General features: G+C 39.1%; 1 protein-coding gene across 10 annotated transcripts in view; it reads left to right on the top strand.

The window, feature by feature from the left end:
- Positions 1–203: 203 nt before the first annotated feature.
- Positions 204–20,811, top strand: part of LOC145998727 (voltage-gated inwardly rectifying potassium channel KCNH6-like) — a 1,156,077-nt gene continuing 1,135,469 nt past the window's right edge. For all 10 annotated transcript variants that reach the window (XM_083135244.1, XM_083135252.1, XM_083135248.1 and 7 more), the window contains exon 1: positions 204–471. In XM_083135244.1, the coding sequence (XP_082991370.1) occupies positions 396–471 (76 nt within the window). In that variant the 5' untranslated portion in view covers positions 204–395. The remainder of the gene's footprint in view (positions 472–20,811) is intronic.

Here is a 20,811-nt window from a genome sequence, read left to right as displayed (position 1 = left end):
TTGTTTCAACACTTTTTTTTTGTCTACCCTTTCGCGTAACTTATATTTTCCAATCGACTGCATTTGCAACTACAAGCTACATCTTGTTTTGCATTTACGCGCCACCGTCAACAATTCTTATCGTTTATACAGTCCAGACGAGGCCGTACCATTGGCTGTTCCGCGTCTCTTACCTCCTCCCTCCTCAGTCGAGCGCTGGAGCGCAGACAGTTCGCGTTGAGTTCGTGTGCGCGCCAAGTGACAACGGTAGCGCCTGTGGATGCCTCGTGTTTCGGTGTGAAGAGTGCGTGGTGTGTGTGTGTGTGTCTTTGCTTACGATGTGAGTGTTTTACAAAAAAAAAAGTGCTTTGCAAGCTGTGTCGTGTGATTGTTTACATCACGGAAAATAACAGAAGATGCCAGTCCGACGTGGTCATGTTGCACCAAGGAACACAATTATAGAGACCATTATAAGGAAATTTGACACACACAGTAAGTACCCTGTTTGTTTATTTACATCGCAAAACTTGGAGGGAGGGGTATGTTTTGGTTGGGCACGCTTTTTCAAAGCACTTCGTAACTGCCATGCACTATTTTTGATTGGCCGTATTCGTGTTTGACAAATTTATTAGCAATAATTCTAATTTGCCAATTTGACACCAAACTAGTTTCTGACATTTGATAAAGTTTTCACAACTTTATTGTATTATGCAGAAAGGCTTGCTTCGTAGAAATAATGAATGTCATCTTGACATTGAAGTTGAATTAATAAAATTGTGCCGTAATTAACTTTAATAACATTAAATTGCAATTAAAGTTAATTGAAGTTAAAGACAAAATAGAACAAATGTTCTAATTTATCTAATACTGCACTGAGGTCGGATTCTTTATTCTTGTCAGGTTAAGATTCTGTCTCCTTGAACTGTTTCTTCTTCTTTAAACAACAGAATAACTTGTTTTTCTTTCGCACCTTTGATTCATACCAAGACTTACTACGCCAAAACAAGTGAATATCTGAAACATCACACTATGGAACCACACACACATACGTATGTCCTGAATATGACAGTTTGTAAAAATTATATCATCGATTATTTTCAGTGTTCTCACACTGTAATGATTAAGATATAAGTTGGTTCAATATGGTACCATGGTTCAACATGTGACAAGCTTCACGTATGACTTTCAGAAACAAATACAACCTTTCGTACTAGAGTGACACGTCAAGCCGTATGTGTTGCTCGGACTAGGCTGTTTTCTCAATAGGGTGCATCGTGTCGCTTCTGTAGGTAGCATGTTCGTAGTGAATGCTTTTCTACAGACTGGATGGGGCCTTTGTCGTTTGTTGCTTTGGTCTAAAGCTCCCGTAGACAAATATGTCCAGCGAGATAGGATGATATAATTGAGACGCGAACATATTCGTTGCAGAAATGTGCGAATGTGATTAATGCGGCATCGATTATAAACAATTATATTTTTTTATAATTTACAAGTTATTAAATGTGTGGAAGTACAACTATTACCACCGAAATTATGCCCTGTCAATCTTCTACCACAACTTTTATAGTTTCCAATTGTACTCACAAATGACGCTTCGTTACAATTTCATCCACTTGACGTTTTTGACTACATAATAAATTAGTACGGAGAGCAAAGCCTAGATGCAAAATTTGTATTTCTTAGTAGCACATGTATATTTTTCAGAACACGATGTTCTCAAAGGGATCAACTCAACTCAACAAAGATTTATTGGACTTACAGAGTTACAGGTGGATGTTTATGCCCAGCATAAATCCCATCAAAGGGATTGCATGAATTTTTGAAAACGTTACACACGCAGGTGGGCGTAAAATGAACATTAGCTTGGGAGAATGATGTCATTGGTTCGAGCTAATACGTATTAAAAAGATCCACATACATCGGAAAACGAGCCGCAAACTTTTAAATTTTAATTATGGTATCATTATGTTACGAAGACGGCTAGTTGTGCAGGAATTGTAGAGGACGGACACGGCAGCATTAGCCACTAGCTTATCGGGGGTGGTTTAGGGCTCCCATTTCTAATTTGCATTCAGTGTAAATTCCGAGATCTGGCGCCGACACAAAACACGTTGGCGCTCCATAAAGCAAGAAATCCGAACCGCAAATTGCAAAACGTGTAACGGGGCCAAAATAACGTCCGCAGGAAAGAAAGAATAGCTCGCAACTTGCGTAAGATTGGAGGGAGGAGAGCGGGGTGCATGTTCCCCACTCTTATGCGCAGAGCCTTGAATATCAAACACGAAGATATACAAACAACTTCCACGGACATTTTTTTGGCCATAGCACCAACCACCCGTTGCTCATGAAGTGCCAATTATATTGGCACATCTAAAAATAGTTCACGAAAAGGATGCGGTGAGGCAAAGATTGTTTTTGCACATACAGATACACGCTGTGTGGGCTAAATGATGAGTTGTTAGTGACTTTGATAGAAGTGAGGTGCTTTATTTTTTTTGGTGCTCGTTACGAATTATAGCACTGTAATCAGTAATGTAATTTGTACACAGTTCTGCACTCTTTTGTATTATGTAACAGAGAACTCGTATATTTTGCTTATACATTAGAAGTCCGGATAATTGAGGTGGACGGGACCGACTAATTCAAATTACAAGAATCTGACTGTATGTCGACCTCCGTGGCGGAATAATTAGCACAGGCAGGGTTCGAATCCCAACCTGGGCATGGGTGTCGTTTGGTCTCTTCATTAGTTTAATAACATATTCTTCACCCATCCTCATCGTCACAATTATAGAAAAGTGGTAGAAAAGCGACGCTAAATAACAAAGAATATATTATATATATATATATATATATATATATATATATATATATATATATATATATATATATATATATATATATATATATATGACTACGCGGAATAACGTACAGAAATTTGGAAGAGGCGAAATAAAATAACAGAGAACTGAGGTATGTTGATTGATTTGGGTTATCTCCTTTCTGCCACTTTTGGTTAATCGTGAAGATGAATATGAGTGATGATATGATGCAATTAGTGAAGACCCATGTCTAGGCCGATACACCCCTGGCGTCGCATAGCGGTGTGGTAACCACTATCCGCAACGGAGGTCAGCTGCATCTACGTATATGAAAAATAAAATGGAATAGCTATTCCGTATTATTTTTAATATTGTACTTACAATGCTCAGTACAGTAGTGGCAATGATGTTAGGAAAAATATTTAAACAACATTGAACTTATATTTTAAATAAATGATCAAGTGTCTAATGCTTCAGGACATCCCACTGTTTCTGTTCATAAACCCGCTTGTCTGAGCACTTATCATAAGAAAACTCGCTTTTTTTTGCCTCGGATTATACGGAACAACGAACTATCGAGACTTCTGTAGTATTTTCAGATAAGTATTAACATTACACTGTTAACGTACAGGTAATGGACAAAATAATATGAACACCTTGGTTTGCAAAGGCCTATATACGCCGTCGTGGAAAAGGAACAATACTCAGCAGAGATTTCAACCATCTAGTGGCGATGAAAGCAAATATATCAGTCTATCAGAATCTGGTGTGAGAGTTGCATGCGAGCAGTCAGCTATCCGTCGAATGCAGGTAAGTCCGACCTTTCAGACTTCAAAAGAGGCATGATCATAGGAACCCAGGCACGTATCCAGAGGGGGGGGGCTTAGGGGGCTCGAGCCCCCCCGAAAGTTTTAGGTTTACACTAGATAAAATGAGGATTTTGGTTTCTTGTGGTGTGAAATAAAATAATGTGATAATAATTTAAGGAGAGAAATAATTATCGAGGCAAGACGGATAATGTTCCATAACCCTGTTATTGATAATAGCACGTATCCAAGATGGTGCACAGGGGGCTGGACCCTCTCCCCAGGAAATTTTTCAGTTTACGTTAGATAAAATTAGGTTTTTGGCTTCTTGAATAATGTGAAAATAATTTAAGGAGAGAAATAATTATCGAGGCAAGACTGAGAATGTTTTATACCCCCTGTTATTGTTAATAGAACGTATCCAAGGTGGGGATGAGATGGCTCGAGCCCCCCCCCCCCGCCCCTCAGGAAATTTTTCAATTTACACGAGATAAAATTAGATTTTTGGCGTCTTGAATAATGTGAAGATAATAAATTTATAAATCTGAGAGAAATAATTATCGAGACAAGACGGAGAGTGTTCTATAACCCTATTATTGTCAATAGCACGTATCCAAGGTGGGAATCAGGAGGCTCGAGCCCCCTTCAGGAATTGTTTCTGTTTACACTTGATAAAATTAGGATTTTGGCTTCTTGAAAAATGTGATGATAATTTGGGAGAAATAATTATCGAGACAAGACGGAGAATGTTCTATAACCCTGTTCTTGTTAATAGCACGTATCCAAGGTGGGGTTGAGGTGGCTCGAGCCCCCCCCCCAGATTATTTTTTTTGTTTTTCACTAGATAAAATTAGGTTTTTGGCTTTTTGAATAATGTGACAAGATTTAAGGAGATAGACAATTATCGAGGCAAGACAGAGAATGTTCTATAACCCTGTTGTTGATAATATTGCAACTTTTCTTGCGCTTTCGGTGTTGTCGCAGCGCACTTGAGCACTATGTAGAAACTTGTCAGCATTTGGAAGCTGCACAACAAAGGTAGCGCCACACGTAGGGCGATTCGTTGTAATTTCTAATCTCTGGAAGGCGGGAGAGGATACGTTCTTCAATGAGAGAAGGAGTCAACACTGGCAATATTAACGAATCGTTTTATCTACGGAACGTTCTAGAATATAATTAGGATATAAATACGCGGATTCAATTTTTCGGTTCATCTCTACAAAGAATCTATTAATGATAGTGATTCGAAAATGAAGACATTGACGACAGTAGAACTTCCGGGGCCTCAATGTAGTGCTAGTTCGGGTCGAGAGCCGAAGAGATCAAGGCGCCTGTCTCTCTCTCTCTCTCTCTCTCTCTCTCTCTCTCTCTCTCTCTCTCTCTCTCTCTCAAGTGAATATTTCAGCAGTACCGGATATTGGAGTGGTTTATTAAAACAGAAATAAGCTGAATATATCAACTGAAAATCAAAGTTTTGAGTGATGATTTAGTTTTGCCAGAACTAAATTTCGCATATGCAGTCCGAAGATTTCATGGTATAAAAAAATACTTTTTTTAAGCCTACTGCGTTCAAAATACATTCCAACACTTAACTACCATAATGAGACAACCAAAAATTTTATGAATGTCGAGAAGAGAAAGCAAGAAGATGTTCCATATTTAGACATTTTAGGCGGAAATTTCAGGCTCTACCAGGACCCGAATCAGGGCTCTACCAACTGAGCCACCTAGCCATCCTTGACTTCAACCGATTTCTCGTTAAAATGTCTGCATAGTACATGTCCTGCGTATATCAAATCGTAAGGTGTTGCCTGTATAGTGAACAACCACAGAAAATATAGGAGAGAGAAGAAAACTGAGGAGCATTCCCACCGATTGAGGAGATTTTTTTTCTTCTGTGGTCTGAGGTGACAATGACAGTGGCCTAATAAGGGAGATTTCACACCGTGTCGCCTGAGGATTTCACAAGTCGAAATTAGGTTTGTGCGGCCTTTTGTGTCGCTACGATGTGAAACGTTGATTGGCCCATTCCAATCGACGTGTATCGCGTGTTCCTTTCGGTCTGAAACCTTCCTAAGTCTTGAAAATTCAAGTCACAAGGATGGAAAATTAGGGCCTTGTTAAGGTTAGGTGTGAAGGCAGGCAGATGACAGCACCCTAAAGGATCATATCCAAACCTGTAGGAAGAACGCATCTTAATTTAATCTCCAATACGGAATGATAAAAACTTCTGGTGAGTTGATTTTAAAAAAATGTGTCCGAGATAAAGAGTGGCGTGCCCAGGATTTTCGGAAGGGAGGGGGGATACGCATACTATTTTTGGTGGTCAGTCCTGATTTTGCCATTTTTATCCTGTCTTTGACGTTCTTCTTTTTTTTTTTTAAAAAAAAGGAATGCTGGGTCAAATGGGGTTATGACCTCACCAACCCTGCCTTGGGCACGTCACTGGAGATAAATGAATAAGCATTTGATCATACTGGGAGACGAAACATTAGATGTGTTGGGAACGGAAGGGTTTTCATTGTACATTAATTGTTTCGTGATCCAGCTATATTCGTGAAGACTTCCTTTGTTTCGTGTCGGTATATGACAAGACTCCGGAAGCTGTGACAGGCATTTTTGAACACTTGTGAGTGCTAAGGCCTGAATCTGAACAATTTGGTGGGTTTCGGCTTTTATAAGAGCTGCAAACATGGGAGGACAAGACACGTTAGTGGTGTTCAGGCTCGAATCAGAGAAACATATTCGAGAGCTGTCTGCGTCCAGTTGGCAGCCCACAATTTGAATCTCGCGTTGTCGAGTGTATTGTCCATCCCGTGAATGTGTAACAGCTTCGTAAAAACACCCAAAGACACCATAGATGTTTTTATGCTTGATGAGAAGAAATGGACAAACACACATACTGAGATGGTTCCGGCACATAATGTTAATGCATGGAAACAAAGGAGTCGAGTGGTAAAAAATGTTCCGATTTCACGTTCTGATTAAATTGACAGCCTACAGTGTCGACGATTTAAGGGATAGTTGCTCCCCAATTTCTTGCCTCAACATTATGGCCTCTTAATGTTAAGCCTTGTTTACCAAGAGAAAGTAAACTTTCCTTGCACCGCCCTCCGCCCCCCCCTTCCTGTTTTGGAACCCAATTGCCACCACTGGTCTTAAACATACAATTGTGAGGATCTTACTATACCCCTTAAAAAATTGTGTTGAGCCCCCTCCGAAAGGAATTCCTGGATACGTGCCTGTAGGAGCCCGCCTGGCTGGAGCATCTGTGACAAAAACAGCTACACTTGTTGGTGTAGCACGGAGCACAGTGTCAACTGTTCTGACAGCCTACAGACAACATGGAAAGACAACGTCTGCAAAGGAGAATAGTGGGCGAAAAACAAAGTTATCCAACAGGGATCGAAGTGTGTTGAAGCGAATAGTGACTCGAAAGCACAAGACAACACTGACCCAGATAACCGCAGAGATGAACAATCACCTCCAGGACCCTGTATCAACGAAAACCATTCAAAGGGAGCTGCATTCTGTGAACATTCATGGCAGAGTTGCCATCCCCAAACCGTTGGTGACTCCACGCAATGCAGTGACACGAAGAAGGTGGTGCCAAGAGCACAAGAATTGGACACAGCAGCAATGGGAACATGTGCTATGGTCAGACGAATCGTCTTTCACATTATTTCAGACCACAGGACGTGTTTATGTGTGGAGAACTCCTGCTGAAGCATTTGATATTGACTGCTTAGTGCCTACCGTGAAACATGGTGGGGGGTCTGTGATGGTTTGGGGGGCTATATCTTGGAATGGTGTTGGCCCACTTGTCGTCCTGCGTGGGAGAATCAATGCAGAGAAGTACTGCACCATCCTGGGTGACCACTTCCATCCCATGGTTCAGACTTTGTTGCCGATGCATGCCCCATCTTCCAAAATGATAACGCCCCTATTCACACTGCTAGGTGCGTTGATGCATGGTTTGATGAGCACAGTGATGAGGTAGAACATCTCATCTGGTGTCCACAGTCCCCCGATCTTAACATCATTGAGCCTTTGTGGGGTATTTTGGAGGCCAAAGTGCGTAATCGGTTTCCACCTCCAATGACACTTTCGGAACTTGAGACTGTTTTGTGCGAGGAGTGGCTACGTATTCCAGTTCACACTGTACAGGACCTTTATTTGTCTATCCCACGTAGGATACAAGCTGTCATTCAGGCAAGGGGGGGGGGAACCCCCTACTAATACTAATGCATAAAATCTGCTGCAAACTTAACCTGTCGCGGGGCTTAGTGGTGTAAGTAATAAATAAATAAATGAGATAAGACTGTTTGTAACGAGTGTGGTATGTCCGAATGATAAAGATACGATACATTTTTAAAGTGCGTTGCAACTTGATTGAAGCATTTCTCGCATTATGCTTTAGTGTATTAACTTTCTGTTACTATTATTAGAATATTGTATCATTGTTTCAGTTTGTCAGTTAATTTTTCGTTGCTTTTTCATGTAGAAAAAAGGAACGACACAAAAATTATTGTTGCAAAATACTCGAACAAAATTGTTCAGTCTGTATTACTTCGATTTTCCGACAATCATCCAATTCTAAAATGTTCCGACTATAAAAATATTAGGGCTGTGCCGATACCGTTGCATCGGTATCGGAAAGTATCGGTTGCATCTGCCGATCAGTGGCGCAACCACAGGGGGGCAAGGGGCATTGCTTCCCCAAACTTGAAAGGAAATCAATTCTAGGGGGTGCAAGGGGGGCAAACATTGACGGCCAAGGGCCCCTTCAGGGGGGCACAGAGGGAATATTACCCCCCTCGATTTCAAATTTTATGCAAATAAAAATACGTCTCGTAAAATTTTCTTGCTCGCTTCTCTCCCATTTTCTGCGTTTCTTGCAGTCTCATCAATTTCAGAGCCATAGGTAGGGGGCGGCAGGAGTCTGAGAGTATTTCTTGTAGCTATTAAAATAAGCAAGCAGTTTTCTTCCGAACGGTCTAAATGAAAAAAGGTTTAAAAGAGAGAATACCATGGCGCCCCGTGAAATTATTTGCGCTCTTTAAATCAATATTGTTTTAAGTTTGCAAAAATTGGATCTGAAAATTTTCTTGCTCGCTTCACTCGCAATTTTGTTCTTCTCTATAATGCATTGTGAATTATTAGAGAGAGGAGTAATATAAGTCCAAAGGTGTACTTCAGACTGTTGATGCTAAACATTTTTGTATTAAACGTATGAACAATCGTTTTGAGGAAATGGAGCACACACGTGTGAGAGACAAGAGACAATTTATATCATTTTTGCTGTTGATTTGTTATGAGGTGGATGAATTGATTATGTAATCTATTTAAGTAATATACTTATGTGCATTAAATAAACATTGAATACGTGCACAATTTTGTGTTAACATGTTGCATATGTATTTTCTTATTTCACGTCGCAACATGTTGCGTGTGTAAAACATATGTTCTACATGAAAGTTACACACGTCATTTGTCGAAAAGGAATTATATTTGTCATTTTGTCGTCCAAAAATACAGTTTGTGTGCTTGTCTTCCATTTCTAGCTAACGTGAAATTGAACGTGTTGAAAAGTACCAGAAAAAAAAATGCCAATAACAATAGTAATAATAGCCATTATTATTATTATTGGCACATTTATCCTCATGGTACTTGCCCCCCCCCCCCAGACAAAAATTGGTGGTTGCGCCTCTGCTGTGATACTTTTTCGGCTTATTGGTCTTTTGCGGGGCGACACTTTCGCGGAGTATAATTATCCTGGGAGTTATGCAAAATTCAAACATTCTTTTTATTCTGAACCAATTTTGCACGAAAAACTATATTTTACGATTCCATGATATCTACTTTAATATTCTGATGTAATTCTTGAACATTATAAAGCAAATTTCTTGGTAAATTGATGCATAGAATCGGAGAAGAATATTTACAAAACAAAATTGGTCAATATTTTGAACAAATTTCAGTTGTTGCAATTTTCAAGTATCGCTGTCTGTGGGAACCCGTAACAGTATCGGTATCGGTTCAAAGTAGTATCGGCTCAGCACTAAAAATTATAATTTTGATATTGTGCCTCACACTGTTGGACGCAGGGTACGATGCGGTTACAGCCCTCTCCGAAATTTTGAGAAAATCAAATAAAAGCAGAACTCGAAAAAAAACAACCGAAAAAAACAAACAATGAAAGCCATGTATGAGAGTGGAGAGTTCTAAAAATACGGAATGCAATATTGTGTATGCCGTTCCCCTAGAATGCAGTTTATTTCTCTACTTCCGTTTGATTTAGGTGAGAAAAGGAAAATACAGCCCCTCTCATGCTGATGGTTTCATTACCAACCACAGCCAATAATACTTGTATCGTATACCGTGAAACAGTAGTGAGCAAATCTTTGTCTATACAATAATTTATTTTCCTGGCATTTTGGCCGGCCCCCGTGGCGGATTGGTTAGCACATCGCGCTACGACGCCAGGTGTCCCGGGTTCGAATCCTGGCATGGGCATGGATGTTTGTGAGTATCCATCCATCAATTTCATCATATCATCACTCATCCCCATCTTCGCAAATTAGCCAAAAGTGGCACAAAAAGCGAAGTAAAATAAAGCAAATCAATCAATCCGGGCATTTGGGCAATTTAATAAGGTGTTGTAAATCAAATTAAACTCATCTCTTGTGCTAATTAGGACTGGGCCTACAGTTTAAGGTGTGATCCGAACCAATGTGGAATATGTTTCCACTGAGGATCGAAGCTGTGACCTATTGATTGGAACTTAATCGTGCAATGTTAATGCAAACAGGAAATATTATTATTACACAGTGTCGAATCCAGACTGTTTGGCAGTGGAAGGCTACTGGATGACTGGGTGGGCCATATCTTAAAATAAAATAAAAATATTTTGATATTCTCACTATTGTTATGTTATCGGAACAAAGTAGTGTCCCGTCATTTCTTCATGTATTATGGACGTTCATTTTATTTTATCATGAAATTTCCCGATTACATTTTGACAGGGTGGGTTGGTTTTTAATTTGGGTGGCTAGTGTTAACTCAGGTTGTCCCTTGCCACTGCTATTGCAAATAATAAACTGAGATACAATGTACAAGGCAAATTTAATATATACACTGTAAAAAATTGATTGCATCGCACTAACTACTAAACATTAAAATTGACGTTTCTGCTTTATTGCCTCCCTTCCTGCTACCCCTTTAAGACTCCCTCAAAAAACAAAGGAACAATTACTAAGGTAAATAATGCAAAATGTTTTGCAAACTCGAATTGTTAAAATGCAGTATCTTCTAATTTTAGTATGGAACATTTCTTTGCTTGCTGCAAAAAATTACGCTCCGCGTCATCAATGGCGTTGAACATGGAGAATATGGGTGCTGTTCCAACCTGAATGTGTGCATAATTGTGTTATTTTCTTAACAGCGTCCGCGTATTTCGTACATAAGTGGTTGGCAACACTGCTCACGTCTTTCCATTCATCTTACAAGGCTACACTAACCCTGATCGCTCAGTTCCACGTGTGCATACGACAGCGCTCATACAACGAGTTGCCTAGTCTGCCTTAAGAACCATTGCATCTAATTCCATCGGCACAAGTAGTTTCAGCAATTTCCGCCAGAAACTGCCACCACGAAGTGGCTCATGATTATAACACTTAATGCGTACAAATAGTAATGAAGTTCCAAACACATTTATTCTGCTAAGAAAGTTCAAGAAGGATTGGCTATTGACACAATGTGATTCATCTAAAGAAAGCATGGAAGCCTTGATCGTCGCCAAAAGTGCTTTTAGCTGCTTCGGCTTACAAAGGGAGAAAAGGTCGGACGAGACCATTATTCAAGTTCTTTTCTTGTCGGGGAGGGGGCAAAATTCAGGCTTCGCCATCTGAACACTGGAAAGCCCTAGAAATTGACTCGCGCAGAAATATTCTTCGTGATCGAAACTAGAATGCCCTATATTTTGAAAATATTTATTTTTCACCGTGTCGTGTCGCTTTGATGTTTCTTATCGTCTCGCTGACAGAAGAGGTGAGTGCTCGATCCAAATGCTCTGCTTTCAAGGTATTAGGTTCGAGCCCCGGTGTGTTGCATCTTGCTTATCCTTTCATCTAATCATAATTCATTCTCAGTTCTCGATTGACCTAGAGAGGTTGAAAATTGACGTTACATAATCAAAATATAATAATTTAGCTTTTCTGAAAATATATACTCACTGGCCTTTTTTACGAATTTATTTCGGGGTTACCACTAGAGTACGCAGGGGCTGGAATTGTAAAGGTGGACAGTGGCGGCGATTAGGGGGGCGGTTGCCCCCCACTTTTTGCACCTTGCCCCCTAGTTTTGGAACCCAATCGCCGCCAGTGAAGGTGGATATTATATAGCTGCGTTCTAGAATGGGCGGGCGTTATACACAATAAAATATTTCATAATCACCATTTTTACCTTCGTTTTAAAAGTTGTTCACAAACAATAATGGCAATTGGGGGGTGTCGTTATGGGTTTGCTTTCAACGCTTTGGTTTTCCTGAGTTATTTACTGCTTTTATTTGAAAATTTAAATTTTCTCAAAATTTCTGGAGGGTCTGTAACCCCATTAGCTCCCACCTTCGTACGCCAGTGGGATCAACTAAGGTTTATTCAAGAAGACGGTTGCGCAGTAAAGGTTGGTTGTCCACCTACCATCAAAATTATAACGTACCTACGTTTTCCTTTTTTGTGTGTTTCTACACAAAAAAAATATGGTAAGGGCCGGAGGATTGTCTCGTATTATTGTTTTGCGTCACTTTTGGCTAATCGTGACGATGAAAATGAATGAATGATAGACGATATTGATGAAGGAACACTCTCAGTAAAACATCCATGCTCAGGTTGCTTGCATAGTTTACTATCACTTTAACTATTTCATCCAACGGAATATAGAAACGTCAGTGCTAACTGTGAATCTGTTCATCGTGGTTGTATACATAGTGGGAAGAAACTGCTTGCACAACGACAGTAAGAAAACTTGTTCGTCTTGTCCTAGTGCAATCGTGTATGTTTCGCATTGGGACACCCTGTATATATTTAATACATCGTGACGAAACTTTAAGTTATACAAATATTACTTCTAGTTCACCGCTACGAAGTTACGGGTGTTAGATATTTGTAGTATTTCGGTGGGGGCTTCAGTTCTCCCTGGCTCCGTGCCTGCCCCTTGCTAAAATTTGTTGCGATGTGTTTTCAAGCACAGGTGACGAGAAAGTGACATTTTATTCTACAAAACGAATACCTTCTATTGATTTCCCATACGCACATTATAGCGGACATGGCGGTTTTGATTGAGCACGATGGGCATTCATATGATCGGAACCATTTATATCGATTTTCAACTCATCCTTTTTTTATAATATTTTTTTTCTCTCCTCTATGTTGAAAGCTGAAAGAGGTTTGTTAGCAAAACACATGTGTTTGAAGCGATGCCCGAGCGAAGATAATGGACTTGTCACTTCGTTCAGCGTTGGTTTATGAAAGCTATTTTTTTCTTAATGAGTTTTGTGAGTTCAGCACATGTCCTCGAAACCATGTATTGGTGACGTGTCCGGTTATTAGCATTTTGCAATGAAGCGGAACACACACACTGTAACAGGTTCGAGCCAGAACTATAAGTTGAGGACATTTCCTGTGTTTCACAAGCTTATATTAGCACATGTACAATGGCGTATTTAAGGGTGGGTGGGTCAGGACCCCCCCCCCCAGAGACTTATATAGTACTTAACTAATGAAAATATGCTTGTCCAGTATTTATTTTAGAATCGAGGGTTATTTATTTCTGCTGAACGAAGGCAAGGAGTTGAATGACAGTATCAAAGAGTGGTTAACACAGCGTGCTACAACGCCAGGGGTCGCGGGTTCGAATCCTAGTCTAGGCATAGGTGTTCTTTGTGAGTGTTCCTTCATCAATTTAATCATATCTACACTCATCCCCATCATCGCGATTGGCCAAAAGTGGCAGAAAAGCGACGCTAATTAACAAGAATCCAATGAAATAGGACAGTACCAAAGAAGATTTATACTTTCGCCAACTGGATCCAACATTCTTTTTTGTTGTTCAATAAATATCAATTCTTTATCTGCATTTGATTTGATATTAGCTTTCTTGCCAGGGCAGTTGTTTTTTTTTACAAACTTTTGTGACCTTAACTACTCGTAAGCTAGATAATGAATGCCTGCTGTGATATATCTATTTATATACCGTCCTATTATCTATTCATGTAATAATATTAATAGAGAATACATTTACATATTTTAATTTAATACAATTATAATTAATTTAATTTAAGCATTTATATTATTATATAAAATAATATTAATTAAATATTACCCCCACATCCCCTAAATGTGCCTTCATGGCACAATGCTACATGCACGGGCAACTACCTATACCTTACCTTATATAAAATGCCATATGTAGATAATAGAATCAGTTCAGAAATTATTTGATCAGATTATTGTTCATGAAAACCAAGAATTGCTATGCAACATTTTAGTATGAGGATTGGTTGGAATCACTTAAATTACAAACAATTGACTTAGAGGAAGTCACATATTATGTATTTGTACATAATATGCTATCATCAAAGATCGACAGTGAGCATTTCAAGAGAGCTATAACTTATAAGGTTCCTAAAATAGCACGAGACAAAATGTATTTACGTATTTCAGTAAATAGTAAGAATGGTAGCGAATTAATGAAAACACTAGTAGTTAATTTAAATGATATGTTATGAATTGCAGAAATTGGACGTGATGGTCTACCTGGTCATTGTACTCAGTATTATTTATTTATTAGAAATAGAAGATCTTGTGTAAACAACTTGTAATGCAATGTATTATTTACCATCATACATATTTTATCCATGTAATTATGTAATTTTTACTACACTTAGTGCTATATTAGGTTGTATCTACTCAGCACTTAAAATAAACTATTATTATTATTATTATTATTATTGCTGAAACACTTGATTCGGCACGGTTCAGTGCAGTGCACGGATGCGAGCTTTACATCTACCATATTCCGTATCCGTATATACTGTGTAAGATTTCAGTGGCTTATATAGTCCTCAGACTTTATCCAGGTCACACGATTTTCTGTCGTAACAAGAATTAGAAGAAAAATATCGAGGCGTGCTAAGTATTCCACGTATTCGTGTCTAAGAACAATCTTACGTGGGGCTAATGATTCGAGAAACTGCGCCAAATTTGATTTGTAATGACGCATTGCTCTCCGACTCTAATTAGTGTTGCCAACCGCTTTTGAACAGTTTTGCCACTTACGATATAAAAATGCCCCTACGATCGACAAAAAAGTTGCATACGCCCAGTTTACGCCAGCAGAAGTTTACTCGCGTTATATTTTGGTTGTTTTACGTCGCTTCTATGGGCCAATCGCGACTATGAGGATGAATGATAAGTATATAGGAAACGGATGACGAGACAAACACAATCCTGTCTCCTGTGTCAAAAAAAGAAGGTTCGTGCTTTACACAAAAACTCATCCCTGAAATACCAAGATACTGGTTTAAGAAAATAATTGGGTTGGCAACACTCGCTCTTTTGAGTTTCAGCCTTTCACGTGTCTTTGAAGGCAAACAATTGAAATTTAAACGAGCCCCATCGCGTTGTTTCATTCCATTGCATGAAGTCGTTAAATTATAAATAGCAAGTACCCTTTTTTACTTTCTTGTAGCACGATAGTGGGAGCAAGGAAGCCGCACACACACGAACAGAAATCGATCCGTTTTCTTTTGAACGAGTGACCAGAACATGCTGGCATTTCTTCTGTGCATGGGCTCCAAGTTCGGTCTTCATTTGCAACAAATGAAGTCCATTTCTCAAACCGGCGAACAAGATAAACACTATGGAGCGTTGGTGCAAAGGGGATTGCATATGATTGTCAAATGTTTTTCTGTCGTTAGATTTTGTAAGCTCCCTTTTACTTCTGTAATACAGTGTCTTGATTTGATTATTGTTTCTCTCGAACGTCTGCCCGTGTAGCGGCTAGAAACATGCCGCTTGCCGGCGAAATCGGATGTGCGTAATCCCTCAACTCCAACACAGCATTTGGTAGCCTACCAAACCGAGGATACACTGTGGATTATCCTTGTATTGCATGCGTGATGACTATTAGTATTAGGCTATTATTCGTAGCTTTTTGTATAGATTTCTTCCTAACCTACTTCGGCGATGTATTTGACCCTAGAGAACTAAGGTGGAAAATCAGGAACGCTAATGCTAAGGCGTAGTCATTTTGACGATCTTACTCTTTTGCTTTATGGGAACAAAAAGGTTTTGACATGATTTAACGTTCATAGTTACATTAGAAACAACACTTTGTTTGGAATTCTCCACATATTGCTTTGGAACAATGGCTGCGATACATATTTGTCATCCTCTTTTTCCTTTCATGGTTATCACAGGTTATTCGGAAATTTTATAGATGGATACTGTGCCATGAGTTGTCTAAAGCAGCAAACCTCATTTTTTTAGTTTTGTTTTGCAAAACCCAATCGTTTTTACTTTGTTGAAACAAAAAATAGATGTGGCAAATTTGGCTACGTTAAGCTAATGCTACGTCAGAACGACTATGCAGATAAAATAATATCAAATAATTTGTCAACTGGACACCAATTCAACCCGGACAGTATCACTTCCTCCATAGTTCAAGGCCAAATGAAGGCACTGAGGGTGCCGAGCGCATCACGTGGTAAGAAAGGGTGGTGGATATCTTCTCGTACCCGGTCCACACGGGCGGAAAGAATGCTTAAAAAGTGCTTAACGTCTAAGCATTCTTTCCGCATTGTGTCCGTAAGGTAATGCAGAGAAAATGCTGACACTCAGCGGAAACTGAAAATACGTAACTTTTATTCAAGTGACAGATAATTATATTTTGGTGAGGAATGTAAACATTTTAAAAATGATATTTTCACCAAAACAAAAAAGTTGAGCCCCTTCCCTTTTTGGGAGATGGGATGGCTTTTACGTCAGTGTATTTTGAGATATTTACTAGTAACCTTTTTTTTAATTACTCACCCGGATTAATGTGTTTGCATGCCGTGTGTTATGAATAAGCTCTCGTACATGAGTCACTCATGACTTACCAACAAACAGATTTCCTCTCTGCATCTGAAAGCTGAAAAAAGGTTCCTGGACCGTATTAAAATTGATACCTATAGAATTGGCAAATCTACGGCCAGTGAGGTTGTCAGAACAGTTTGTCGTGCAATATGGGACACTCTACAGAGCCAGTGCTTATTTCACCTCAACCAACGGAAGAGAGGAGGAAGCATATTGAAAACGGCTTCGAAAATCATACTAATTTTCCACACTGCATAGGAGCAATAGACGGGAAGCATGTACGTGTGAATAAACCAAAGATGAGTGGTTCGTTGTACTACAACTACTGAAAGCTCTGCGAAGTTTGGTAACAAAGTACAGAAAATTTCATTCCACGCCGAATCTTTTCTGTTTCTGTCTATATATTACTCACGCCGAATATCCCAAATACATAGCCTCTTTTCCACTTTCATAATAAATACTTCTGTATCTAATTTATCTATATCTAGATCACCCATCTTCACTTGCAAAAACAATGTTTATCAGAAACACAACGCTAGAACTCAGCACCGCGTGGTGTGAAACAATGCACAAAGCGCGTGACGTGATCATTCAGCCCAGCAGACGTTCCGTTCCGCTCGTGTGGACGATACCATAAGACGCAATGGAAATAGCAGTCAGCCCAGTCTTCATTCCGCACTTTGTCCGCTATGGGCGATGCTTACGGAATGCTGCAGACGTTCAGCATCCGCAGGCTAGTCAGTCCGTGTGGCCGATCCTATTACTTCCTTCAGCCATAACAACCAATGCTTAAAGAGTGCTGAAACGCTAAGCACTCTTTAAGCATTCTTTCCGCCCGTGTGGACCGGTTACGCGTCGTCAATATGTCGAAGCCTTAGAAGCCTTAGCTTTCGCATCGAGTTGGGCCAGGCTGAAGTCCAAACTTGACATCGACATTTCTGTGGACACCATTTGACAACTAACATCACACGTAGGAGCTACAATTGAAGCAATAACTAGATGCCAAATGCCAAATTACACGATTGATTGATTTGACGTTTTAAGTCCACTTTATGCACAGCAAGGCTAATCGGGACTGGACCTACAGTTTAAAGTGGGATCCGAACCACTATGTGCCTACACCGGGTATCGAACCCGGGACCCCTTGATTATAAGGCGACGACGTTACCACTGCGCGCCAAATTACACGAAATTATACACTTTCTTCGACCTCATAATGAATAAAAATAGCATAATATCGTTTTGAAGGACATTGTTAACTTTTCAAATACAACCGATAAATCATATTTCAAGGTTTGAGAATGCAAAGGCACATGTATAATCGTGTTTTCTGTACGGAAACAACATTACTTTACCAACACACTGTAGTGTAAATTTACTATTATTTATCTATAAAACACTGCCACGGTCTTGTATTAAAAGGACCAATGATATCGTGTAAATTTAATTATAATGCTAGCTAGTTTAAGAATAGTGTAGTTGCCAAATGCATCTACGCTAAGAACCATTTCTCTAGTGTTTAGGTATTCGCTTTATTCAGGCTGGAAAGTCTAGTGTATATAGTTTGAGGTCAGTGTATATTATTTCTCAGTTTTATCATGCACAACATGCCTCTCCCGAGTTTCAGTAACTTGCACAAATTTCACAGCGCGATTTATATGTAACAATGTCTCTTGTTACGTTTTTTTAGAGTGACTAAAAAAATGATTGATGCAATTATATCGATACTATCATGCGAACTGAGCAAAGAAACAAGTGTCGCTTGCCACGTGTCGCGCGCACCTTTTCTCTTCGGTGTGAAACTCTCGTGTCGCGTGTCTTTTCGGTGTGAATTCTCCCAGAGATTGGAAAGTCTCTACAGTAACAATACTCATACGCGATACAAATGAATCATTGTCCTGGTTTTGAGTTCACTGCATGGTCAACGGCTTTTTATTTTTTGATCGATGACGTATGAACCGAGCCACACATTTCACGGAGAAGCATTATATTCCGATGTTTTTTTTATACGTGAGTGCCCCTCTTTTCGAATGGTCAATATTTGAAACTAAGATTGGATCCATAAAAAAATATGAGAAATGCCTTCAAGCTATCAATGTTGCCAACACATGAAACACAATTCTCTTTAAAACTCCATTAGAAAGTCACTAAGCGATCGATTTAAGTTTGCTTGGCAACATCCAGACTAAAGAATTTAACGTGTCTTCTGAATCTAAATGCTATTGATTCTTGTTTTGATAGCAGATGAAAAAGTTTTGTTGGTGGTGAAGGTTTTTTTTATTATCAATGGCATGTTCCAGGATGAACGCTCATGTCTCAGAATTGCGAGAACGTAACTGTACATGAACGTGGACGTCGGTTGGAGGTCGGGCCGTCGATTTCCCTGAAAATTGGCATTGTTCGTTTCAAATTACAAAAAATTAGAAACCTTGTTATTTTTTACGGAAATAAAGGTCAGTTAGTTATTATTCGAACATAAAAAACAAGTAAAAAATTGCATCAATCGAAAATATTGATACAGGAGCCGATTTATGTAAAAAAAAAAAGAATAATTAGAAAGGTTTGATGGATATTCACTCATTTTGTGAATCGAATATAAAAGTCTGCCCAAAGATATACTAATAATAAACTGAAAAAATTGGATTAATTTTATTAGTTTAGAATTTGTATCAATAGTCTGAACCTCCTGCAAACATTTCTGGCGACGGCTATGCATATGAACTATTAGTAATCCTATATTAATCACAGAACAATTGAAAGTTCACCCTGATAGATAGTGACTGATAGTGACGAATTAAGGTGGGTGCTATTGATGCTACAGCATTAGGCCCATTCTTGAAATAGGTCCAGATGAAAACGGACGAAAATTTTCCGAAAGCTGAACAGTTTCCTTTTGCTATATTAACCTGAAAATATATCTTAGAATGAAATTTGGAGCCCCAATGTCGGAAGCCTAGACATAGCATTACTTATTATACAGTTACTATTATTCTTTGCGCTGTGACGTAACTATAACGTCGTTGTGTTTATTGTTCACCGAAGATTTCAAGTTAATGCTATCAATTTTACGTTAAACAGTTTATTTAGTAATTTAGCTGCGTTTTTTGCAATGTCTTGGCGATTGTTGCCACTTTATTATTGTTCGGTAAGTGCGAACAATAATAAGCATCAGATGTTCGGTAAGCATCAGGCCCAATTTTGTCTTAATCCGGCCCTGCTGATAGATATAGCTAAGTAACGGTTCGACCTATTTCTGAGGCATGAGCTGCCACGAGTGGGCGAATGGAATCTTCATACCAGATTTGATAATTTTATAAGGGTTTGTGTGAATCCCTGTGCACGAAATACATTTTTTTCTGAATTGTTTGAGGGACATGACGCTACTTCCGAATTCCATTATAAGAGAATGTAAAAAATACTCATCACAACACTACGAATACTTACAGTGGATAAAGCTCGTGAAAAACTTCCCGCCAGAGATATTATAACAGGAAACAGGAAACCTGAAGCAGTTCTTTTGTTTTTCCAAACATTCATTCTTAGGATGAAAACAGCGTATAGCCGCACGGCTGTGTTGTAGTCCGGAGCAAACCGAAACAGGGTTGTTGTGTTATTTGTGAAACCTCGAAGAGGCGCTGGGCCTTATTTTTGTGTGCGAAATCCCAGGTGTTTCGAGGAGAGTTGGTCAGGAGGAACAACCCATTGCTGTCATCTACGCGGATGTATGTTTATCAAAATAAGACAACGAGACTGAAACTTGTAGTGTAAGACTCTCATGGCTCTAACTTTAGAAAAATGTTTCTTTGTTTGTTGGTAGGGATACTGTAGAGATACATAATGTAGTGTAAGCAAGGTATATATTGTAAGGTGTAGAGGTGATTAGGCAAAGAAATTTTCTTAATATTTTTTTTTGTTTGACGCCTCTTTTTGATGCTTCGAACCCTCGAATTTCCTCCCCCCTAAAAGTACAGACATAAAACTGAATAGTAGAAATAATAATAAATAACAATTATTTTAAACAAATAATAAACTATTGTTGCAAATTTATTATTATATCCTTGGGAAGAT

The sequence above is a fragment of the Lepisma saccharinum genome, chromosome 14 (assembly GCF_977018435.1).
Source record: "Lepisma saccharinum chromosome 14, izLepSacc3.1, whole genome shotgun sequence".
Classification (NCBI taxonomy): Eukaryota; Metazoa; Arthropoda; class Insecta; order Zygentoma; family Lepismatidae; genus Lepisma; species Lepisma saccharinum.
The sequence above is the reverse complement of the archived record's forward strand: the minus strand, read 5'-3'. Positions and strand labels throughout refer to the sequence as shown.